General features: G+C 41.3%; 1 protein-coding gene across 1 annotated transcript; it reads right to left on the bottom strand.

The window, feature by feature from the left end:
• Window positions 1-1,167: 1,167 nt before the first annotated feature.
• On the bottom strand, window positions 1,168-10,856 carry LOC311145490 (uncharacterized protein C14orf28 homolog). Its single transcript, XM_084181743.1, has 5 exons — window positions 10,669-10,856; window positions 7,130-7,654; window positions 5,482-5,571; window positions 3,314-3,448; window positions 1,168-2,847 (listed from the first exon to the last, which is right to left on the bottom strand). The coding sequence occupies exons 1-5, from the start codon at window positions 10,752-10,754 to the stop codon at window positions 2,664-2,666; spliced, it is 1,020 nt and encodes a 339-aa protein (XP_084037869.1). The 5' UTR covers window positions 10,755-10,856; the 3' UTR covers window positions 1,168-2,663.
• Between the last annotated feature and the right edge of the window lie 316 nt (window positions 10,857-11,172).

The following is an 11,172-nucleotide window of genomic DNA, read 5'->3' on the forward strand; positions in this document are numbered from 1 at the left end:
TGCAAATCCAACATAGCAAAAAAGCAATTGGTGAAATTTTACATCCTTGGGAGATCCTAAGATAACTTAAGACAAACAGTGTATTTCCTGGATGAATAAACGGCCATTTCATATAGTTAAAAAGGAACTTTTTTTTTAATTTTTTTTTTACATTTGCCATTTTCATTGAATATTTCTTCCATTTAGATTGTTGCAATTCTTTCCTTTTGTGTTGTGTACTTTTAACTCTTGATGTTAGGTAAATTAGGTATTTGTCTGTCCACAACAGGCTGGGACGATGAGGCTGAACATCAGAACAGTGAAAGTCACGCAGGCGTGATTGTCTGCAGATGCCATCCATTGTCAAGCATTTGTGTTACTAGCATGTATAGAGAGATGTTATCCTTGTGGGGATATTGAAGACCACATTAATTTTAGGGATGTATTTATACTGACTTATTTACTGCGTTGGAGGGAAAACTCTTGGTCATAGGTGGATTCTGAAAACGTGAAACTGCAAAATGAAAGGATGTATAAATGTGTGAAGTTAGCTTAGTGGTTAAGAGCTTAGTGGTTAAGAGTGTTGTGCCAGTAACCGAAAGGTCGCTTGTCTAATCCCCGAGCCGACTAGGTGAAAAAATCTGTCGATGTGCCCTTGAGCAAGGCACTTAACCCTAATTGCTCCTGTAAGTCACTCTGGATAAGAGCGTCTGCTAAATGACAAAAATGTAAATTCATTTACTTATTTATTATGGCCTAACCATGTCTTGTTCGGCCACCACTCTCACCAAAGTGCTTGTTTTACTAAAGAATGCAGAGGGAGTACTAACATCAAACATGGAAAAGATTAAGGTCACTACTGTCTCGTGTCTAGAAAAAAATATATTGAAACCGATGTCAATGTTAGCCAAATGACCATTGCTTCTTTTACATTTCCCATGAGTGTGACTGAAGGTGATAATCTTGAATTGTATATCCTGTGGATTATTACTGGAACTACAAGAACCTTGCTGTAGAAGCAGTATTTTCCCCACATTTTATCATGCTTTGAACATTTTAGCCAGTTTATTTATGTGGTGCGGTCGTACCCTGTTAAAATTAATAAATGCCTGCCTTAAAAGGTACGCTTTGTTCTTGTCTCTAGTTTCTTAGTTCTATGTACAACAAACCAACATACAAACGCTAGAATATAAAAAATATTTGTATTGCTTTTTTAAAAAGACTTCAATGACTGCATAGAAAAAATTAACTAAAACACCATTCAATACATGAACACAAGGATTGTTGCTCGAAGACAGTTTCGTTATGTAGTTCCAACAGATTAAATTGTACACTGATAAATTGGCAGAGGTTCTATGCTTAACATTACATTTTGCATATGAAGCCTGTGATGAGCAGTAATGTTATTTCCAAATGATCAAATGCATTAAAAAAATCACATTTGTATACTAATATTTACTAAAGGTTTGACATCTTGTTTAGATTGGATGTAATGTACCTTGTTATTGAATTGTGCAGAATAAATTGAATGCAGGGTATTATATGCTACTATGAAAGTCAAGCACTCAAGAAGCACTTCTGTCACTGTGCGGGGGTACTTGTAAGTACAAGTAATTACTTACATTTAAGACAGAACTGATATTTTGTCCAATGATACATTTTATATGACAATTTATACAATAATTATTTGAGCATGTATTCATTTTAAACACAAGTTAATGCAGTGTGACTTTCACATCCACCAAGTTGAAGCCCAATGGACATCTTAAAACAAGCAAGTAAATCAAGGATAATGATTGAATTTCCACAAAATGCAAAGCAATACTCTGTTTTTAAACGACAATGGAAAATAGTACAAAAAAGCACCAGTTTGATCTGAGGTCAGGGCAAATATGCACAAATGGATTGTAGTAGATGAGTCCTGTAGAATCTCTCTGATGCTTCACTAGTCTAGCCTATACCCTGTTGACAATTCTACGTCAAAGTTTAATTAGCCAAATTTGCTTCTCTGAAAGTGCAGCCATCCCACCCAAGACAACAAAATGCAAAACTTTACCTCTGCTTTTTTTTTTTTTTGCAGTAAAGCTATTTAAGGTTGAGTTGATTCTTCAATAATATGCATACCTGCCCAGAACTATTATAGTCCATGCATATATTCTTGGATTCCAAGCATGCCCAAAGAGAAGATGCACTTATCATTTTGCACAGTGAGCGTTTGAGGCAACAGTCAGGCAAAATGGAGCACATCATTCCAAAAAGTCATCTCAAAGTATAAAACAAAACAAAAAGTCATAAAAAGTTTGGAAATGTGGTATAAGCATTTTCAAACTAGATAAAAAATTCATAAAATATGATTAGGTGATAAAAGTATCTGGTAAGAGCTCACTGAGGGATGGAAGACAAACATCATGAGCCAAATGTAAGGTAACTTGGATTCTCTTTTCTGTGAATGAAGGGCAATAAACAGGAAGGTGTTAGTGTAGATGTGCAATTTTCAAAAGATGCCTTCCTATTAGTGCTGTCTAGTGTCTACCTCCATTCTGTGTCCCTTCTGAACCATGGTGACACAATTGGGGTCAATTCCTTTTCAATTCAAGTAAATTCAGGAGAATTTCTATTCGTCCTGAAATTATGGAATGAAAAATAGAACTGACCCCATCCCTGCTTGGTTACATTAGTGCATCTCATTTGTCTGAGGCGCGGATGTAGACAAGGGAAGAGAGCAGCAGGAGTTCAGGGGGCTTGTTTAACAGGATCAGGTTGTCGCTCCTCAGCCCGTCATAGTGCATCCAGTAGCCGTCTATCTGGAAGGCTGCGGAGTAGTGATGCTCTTCCTTGTTGAAGAGTGTGGCGCCCTCCAGTGAGTACCTATGGAAAAGCAGGGAGTTACAATTTGATGTTTCTGCATGTTAAAGACCATTCTCAGTTACCAGAAAAAGCTTAAAGAAATCAGTGCAAATCGCAAAGTACAGGCAAGTAGGTTACTGTTTAAACAAAATAAAAACATATCGCCAATCAATTACATTTAACATCCAGGGAGAAAAATAAACAGCAACTAAGACAATGAGGCTGGGATATGAGTCCTCCTGCTCTACATTTACATTTAAGTCATTTAGCAGACGCTCTTATCCAGAGCGACTTACAGTTAGTGCATACATTATTTTATCGAACCCACAACCCTGGCGTTGCAAACGCCATGCTCTACCAACTGAGCTACATCCCCTGCCGGCCAAATCCCTCTCCTACCCTGGACGACGCTGGGCCAATTGTGCGCGCCGCCCCATGGGTCTCCCGGTCGCGGCCAGCTACGACAGAGCCTGGATGATTTCTTTACCTGTGTTGGGACAGGGCCAGATGGTAGGGAACATAGGACAGCTCCTCAGACTTCCAAAGCTGCATGTTGAGAATGACAAAAGGAGGTGGTCCATGGCAGAATACCCTCTGAGAGAACTCCCTCAACCCATTACACCTGAAGAACAGAAAGCAAAATCAGTCAGCATCATAGAAAGAACAGATAAGAAAATATGGTGATTCAACATTAAGTCTCTGGGGAGATTTGGACAGCCACTGTCAATCAATTAACAATATAATAATACTCTTGGATTAAAAGCTCATGATCTGTAACACCAGTGCAGTCGGAAAGTATTCAGACCCTTTCTCCACATTTTGTTACGTTACAGCCTTATTCTAAAATGGATTAAATTATTTTTCCCCCTCATCAATTGAAACAATACCCCATAATGACAAAGCAAGAACAGGTTTTTAGAAATGTTTGCAAGAAAAACCTACTAAAACAGAAATACCTTATTTACATACGTATTCAGACCCTTTGCTATGAGACTCGAAATTGAGCTCAGGTTTCATCCTGTTTCCATTGATCATCCTTGATGAGTCTACAACTTGATTGGAGTCCACCTGTGGTAAATTCAATTGATTGGACATTATTTGCAAAGGCACACACCTGTCTATATAAGGTTCCACAGTTGACAGTGCATGCCAGAGCAAAAACCAAGCCATGAGGTCGAAGGAATTGTCCGTAGAGCTCCGAGACAGGATTGTGTCGAGGCACAGATCTGGGGAAGGGTCCCAAAAAATGTCTGCAGCATTGAAGGTCCCCAAGAACACAGTGGCCTCCATCATTCTTAAATGGAAGTAGCTTGGAACCACCAAGACTCTTCCTACTGCCCTGCCAAACTGAGCAAGCAGGGGAGAAGGGCCTTGGTCAGGGAGGTGACCAAGAACCCGATGGTCACTCTGACAGAGCTCCACAGTTCCTCTGTGGAGATGGGAGAACCTTCCAGAGGGACAACCATCTCTGCAGCACTCACCCAATCAGGCCATTATGGTAGAGTGGCCAGACGGAAGCCACTCCTCAGTAAAAGGCACATGACAGCCCGCTTGGAGTTTGCCAAAAGGCACCTAAAGGACTCTCAGACCATGAGAAACAAGATTATCTGGTCTGATGAAACCAATATTGAACTCTTTGGCCTGAATGCCAAGCGTCACGTCTGGAGGAAACCTGGCACCATCCCTATGGTGAAGCATGGTGGTGGCAGCATCATGCTGTGGGGATGTTTTTCAGCGGCAGGGACTGGGAGACAAGTCAGGATCGAGGCAAAGATGAAAGGAGCAAAGTACAGATATATCCTTAATGAAAACCTGCCCCAGAGCACTCAGGACCTCAGACTGGGGCAAAAGTTAACCTTCCAACAGGACAATGACCCAGGTTAACCTTCCAACAGGACAATGACCCAGGTCTCTGAATGTCTTTGAGTGGCCCAGCCAGAGCCCGGACTTGAACTCGATCGAACATCTCTGGAGAGACCTGAAAATAGCTGTACAGCGACGCTCCCCATCCAACCTGACAGAGCTTGAGAGGATCTACAGAGAAGAATGGGAGAAACTCTCCAAATACAGGTGTGCCAACCTTGTAGTGTTATACCCAAGAAGACACAAGGCTGTAATCTCTGCAAAAGGTGCTTCAACAAAGTACTGAGTAAAGAGTCTGAATACTTATGTAAATGTGATTTCATTTTATTTATATTATATATATATATATATATATATATATATATATATATATATATATATATATATATATATATATATAAAATTAGCAAATATTTCTAAAAACCTGTTTTTGCTTTGTCATTATGGGGTAGTGTATAGATTGATGAGGGGAAAAAAAACAATTTAATCAATTTTAGAATAAGGCTGTAACGTAACAAAATGTGGAAAAAGTGAAGGGGTCTGAATACTTTCTGAATACACTATAATGTATACCGTATATGTAGGAGTATATTTTAATGTGTACTGTGTATATCAAACAATATTTATGTAATGTAATACTGTGTATAAAAGCACCATGTATGTAAAAATGTATGAATGATGTATATGTAACAGAATAGCTGTACAAAACTCAAATGTAAAACAAAGTTACTTTTGTCCTCCGGAGAGGAGCCAATATATATCTTTTTTTTTTTTTTACATTATGTCTCTCACCCCAGTTCTTTGCAGAGAATGATCTTGGGACAGAAGAACTCATCCACTGCTGACTGAATGGGATCTCTAGGGGGCAGCTCATGAGGAGGACTGGGAGGGAAGAAAAAGGGTAAGAAGGCTGACTCTGAACACCATGTAGTTAAACCAAATATACACAGAGTGTACAAAACATTAAGGACACCTGCTCTTTCCATGACAGACTGACCAGGTGAATTCAGGTAAACGCTATGATCCCTTATTGATGTCACTTGTTAAATCCACTTCAAAATCAGTGTTGATGAAGGGGATGAGACGGGTTAAAGAATGATTTTTAAGCCTTGAGACATAGATTGTGTATGTGAGCCATTCAGAGGGTGAAATGGCAAGACAAAACATGTAAGTGCCTTTGAACGGGATATGGTAGTAGGTGCCAGGCGCACCGGTTTATGTCAAAAACTGCAACGCTGCTAGGTTTTTCAAGCCCAACAGTTTCCCATGTGTATCAAGAATGATCCACCACCCAAAGGACATCCAGCCAACTTGACACAACTGTCGGAAGCATTGGAGTCAACATAGGCTGTGGATGCTCTCGACACCTTGTAGAGTCCATGCCTCAACGAATTGAGGCTGTTCTGAGGGTAAAGGCGAGGGGCAAAAATTAGCTATCTAACCAACAATTGTCACAGTGTATTTGAGAGACAAGTGCTCATTGTGCAAATGTATTTGTTTTCAATAAACATTGGAGACGAAATATATAGTTTACATGTTGTCAACAATCTAAACCAACCCTGTCCGTTTTGCCCAATAGTTGCGCACGCGTTGGTTTTGTTACTAAAAAACCAACCCGCCTATACCAACCAACCCGTCTATGGTCCTCTGTAGCTCAGCTGGTAGAGCACCGCGCTTGTAACGCCAAGGTAGTGGGTTCGATCCCCGGGACCACCCATACACAAAAAAATGTATGCACGCATGACTGTAAGTCGCTTTGGATAAAAGCGTCTGCTAAATGGCATATTATTATTATTATACTCTCCCACTGCTGGCCACTGGGCTTCCTATCCTCACCATATTTGGTGGGGAGTGGAAATGCCAACCAGATGCTTCAGATTTATACATTGAGTGATAAACTCTATCCACCACCAGTATCAGGCTACATACATGTACTGTATTTACACTAACCTAATTAATCCACGTAATCTCCAAACTGAAAGAAAGACTTAACATAGTGGTTAGGATTTGGTAATAGGTACAGTATAATCCACGGTCTACATGCAGCCCACCATGGGTAAACATGACTTTATAAGGCTCTGGCAGAGACTGGACCAGAGCTGTTTCTAAACCAACCACACTTCATCATTTCATACTGTGACCCATTAGACAGCTGGACCTTATTTTAGTCAAGCAGCGTGTCAAGGGGGAGAAATAAAAGCCTCTTGAAGACAGAGGTGTAGACCAGCAAAGCAAGCAGAAGAATTGAAGAATTAGCAAAGCAAGCAATAGAGACAAGGAAGGTCCTCCCATTTTAACTCATAGCTTTTTAGTTACCTTATTTACAGTGAATCACTATTGGTTTTCATACAAATGAAGGATTACTGGTCTCTGAGCAGAAGCTCAACCAGCTCTGGGAGATATAGTGCAGACTTTGGCTTATAGCCTTTGCCTCTCTTACTTGATGTTGATGGTTTTCTGTATGAACTCCTGGAAACGAGCAGGACAGCTCCAGTTGGTGCACAGACTCTCCTGCATGGTAGACATCATTGTCTCCAAGTTCTTGGTGAAGTTCTCATGTTCGTTACCAAATAGGTCGATCTCCAATGCTGCATGGTGGATCACTGAGCGGTACTGCCTCTTGGACATCCTGTCCCAGATCCACAGCATCTTAACGGTGGTGTAGTCATAGGAGTCCATCAGGTAGAGGAAATGCTCCACAAACTGCCTGCCCAGGAATACGCCCACCTCCCGGGGAAAGCTCTGGTTGTCTCTCAGAATGACATAAAGAATCATGAGGAACCCATCGATGGTGCAGGTGTTCTTTAGGCTTATCTTAACATACAGAGGGGTGCATGAGATGGCCTTCCTCCCTGCCCTGATGGTGTAGACGCCCCCCCATGGGAGCACAGGCCTCCAAAAGGAACGGTCCTCTTCATCATTGTTGTTGATGGATGCACGGATCTCCTCAAACAATGTCTTGGTCCTAGGGAAACAACATTACATTTACATTTTAGTCATTTAGCAGACGCTCTTATCCAGAGCGACTTACAGTTAGTGAGTGCATATATTTTTTATACTGGCCCCCCGTGGGAATCGAACCCACAACCCTGGCGTTGCAAACGTCATGCTCTACCAACTGAGCTACACGGGACCTGAAGGTATATGTTATCATTCGCTCTCGGTTGAAGTTGCCCTTAAAGGATAAGTTCTTTTTTACAACCAAAAATAAATATGTAAATGGCATGTCATAGAGGATCCAAAACACCTTTTCACGTTTTAGAGAAACTTACCCCAAACAGCAAATCACTCCCTCATCCTTGTGTAGTATGGGGGCCCTGAAGGAATATGAACAAAATCTCCAAAAACACCCCAAAACGTCCTTTTAGAGACAGCAAAGCTGTCAGTATAGTCATGCAGGTCTTTAGATGTACACATGAAGTTGTCATTCAGAACTTGATCCGCAATGTTATATTCCCTTTTGCACGACTCGAGCAGTCTGTAACTGTTCCATTTTTCGTGTAGCCTGCTGCTGCAGGTAACTACCAAAATAAAGGAAACACCAACATATAGTATCTTAATAGCGCATTGGGCCACCACGAGCTGCCAGAACAGCTTCAATGCGCCTTGGAACGGATTCTACAAGTGTCTGGAACTTCCTGTGTGGAAGCACCGCATGCTTTCAATATACACTACATGGCCAAAAGTAGGTGGACACCTGCTCATCGAACATCTCATTCCAAAATCATTGACATTAATATGGAGTTGGTCCCCCCTTTGCTGCTATAACAGCCTCCACTCTTCTGGGAAGGTTATCCACTAGATGTTGGAACATTGCTGCGGAGACTTGCTTCCATTCACGAGAGCATTAGTGAGGTTGGGCACTGGTGATTAGGCCTATGGGGTCGATGTGGTTGAGGTAGGGGCTCTTTGCAGGCCAGTCAAGTTCTTCCACACTGTTGCCACAAAGTCGGAAGCACAGAATCGTCTAGAATGTCATTGTATGCTGTAGCGTTAATATTTCCCTTCACTGGAACTAAGGGGCCTAGTCCGAACCATGAAAAACAGCCCCAGACCATTATTCCTCCTCCACCAAACTTTACAGTTGGCACTATGCATTGGGGCAGGTAGCGTTTTCCTGGCATCTGCCAAACCCAGATAAATCCGTCGGACTGCCATATGGTAAAGCATGATTCATCACTCCAGAGAACACATTCCCACTGCTCTAGAGTGCTACGAGCTTTAGGACTCGGCGGTCCAGTTCTGTGAGCTTGTGTGGCCTACCACTTCGCGGCTGAGCCGTTGTTGCTCCTAGACGTTGCCTCTTCACAATAACAGCACTTAAAGATGACCGGGGCAGCTCTAGAAGGGCAGAAATTTGATGAACTGACTTGTTGGAAAGGTGGCATCCTATGACGGTGCCACGTTTAAAGTCACTGAGCTCTTCAGTACGGGCCATTCTACTGCCAATGTTTGTCTATGGAGATTGCATGGTTGTGTGCTCGGGTTTATACACCAGTCAGTAACGGGTGTGGCTGAAAAGGCCGAATCCACAAATTTGAAGGGGTGTCCACATACTTTGTATCCCTCATTTAAGTGTTTATTTTAATTGAGCAGTTACCTGCAAAATGGATGGAGAGGTATCGCTCGAGTCGCAACAAAATGGAATATAACGTTGCGGCTAAAGTTTGGAATGACACAATTTAACGTGTACAACATCTAAAGACCTGCATCACTGTACTGACAGCTTTGCCGTTTCTAAAAGGATGTATTTGGAGCCTTTGTTCATGTTTTTCAGGGCCCCCATACTACAAAAGGATGAGGAAGTGATTTGCTGTTTGCGTTAAGTTAAAACATGTGAAATCACAAAAAGGTGTCTGGACCCTTCTATAACATCCTATTTACATAAAAAATAGAGATTTGGTTTATACATACTTAACCTTTAAGCACAGTTCTAGGATCAGCTTATATCCTCAAATCCTTACCTTCATCTTCCTTATGATTAATAAGAGTTTTCCTGCATGGGATTGGTGAAGGAAGGTATTCATAATTTACTAAATGCCTAAATAATTAAGCTACGTATGAGTGTGCATGGCAATACATCCCTCATACCAGTGGTCATCCTATCTTGTAGCAAGCCAACTGTCGGATCTGACGATGACATGCACATTTGCAATGCAAACCCTGGTAGCTTGCTACATAATGAATATATTAAAAAAATATGATACGTGTTCAGTCAGTATCATTTGATAAATCGAATTGAAGACTAACATGGCAGCTAGCTATAATTAATGCTCTCTTGTATGTAGCTTCGATACAACCAAGATACTTTTGACATTCAAGTTGCAACACACACACACACAGGGGTGTAATCATCCCAAACCGTTTAAAACGCAACTAAAACGAGAGTTTCTATTGGATAAATGCAGGTAGGTCCCTCCCCGTTTCGTTCGCTTCCGTTTAAGTAACGTTTTGCAACAGAATCGGGGTTTGACTAGATGGGTTACAGCTTTTTTTCAGATTTGACATTTAAGCAGCAGGTTAGGAGGATTTACGCAGAATTTACGCAGCAGGTTTGGAGAATTTACACAGCAGGTTTTAAGAATTAGTTTAAAATTAGTGAAAGGGTTAGCTAAAATACACACAAAATAAATCTACTTTTGACGTTAATTTGACAAAAGCTGTATCCCTTCTAGCCATGACCACATAACCAGCGTAATGAATACGCCCCTGGTATACACCAGCTGCTAGTAGACGTTAGCTTAGCAGACCATCTAACGTTAATAGCTAGCTATCTCCATTGTAACTAGTGAAGTCTTCAAAACCCACGTGTTGGTGCATTTAAGTGTGGATGCAATATTGCAAAATGTTGAAGTCGGATTATCTACTAATGTTTTCCAAGGGATTTATTGGTTGGTTTGTCTAGCTAACTAGATCACATGCAAATTAGCTAGTTCGCTTAGCAGCAACTAGCTAGCTAGCAAACGTTAGTAACGTTACCTTTCAATTTGCAGACTCTCTTCGGTACTCGAAATCAGGGTTTTGAGGTCTTCTGTGTCGGTCAAAATGCAGAATTTGCTCTCCATCGTTCTCTGTATTTCTTCATGTCTTAATTCAGGCCAACAGCCACAAATCCTTCTCTATAACCCTCGAGAAAGCTTGGCACTCAGCAAGCTTAAAAACATACTGAGCAACGTCAAGTTACGCCCATTGCTTCGCGTGGCCACGCCTATAAACATTGGTTGGTTTACGCCCTTCAGCAATTCAATGCTGCCACCTGCTGGCTAAGACATTTTGTCTTTCCATGACATTTTCCTTCCATAGACATGCCTCTTCCTCTTGTGGGGGCGCGCAGGGGTGTAAAGCATATTACGTCTTCTTATTGGTTGTAGTGGATTTGCATGATTTTAAGACTCGTGATTGGTCAATAGTTCCTGCCCTCAACTGAGACTGTTCTCTGACAGGTTGATAGCATTTGATAGCCATACAGTTTACTCCACCCAC

Source organism: Coregonus lavaretus (assembly GCF_964263955.1).
Source record: "Coregonus lavaretus genome assembly, chromosome: 18".
Classification (NCBI taxonomy): domain Eukaryota; kingdom Metazoa; phylum Chordata; class Actinopteri; order Salmoniformes; family Salmonidae; genus Coregonus; species Coregonus lavaretus.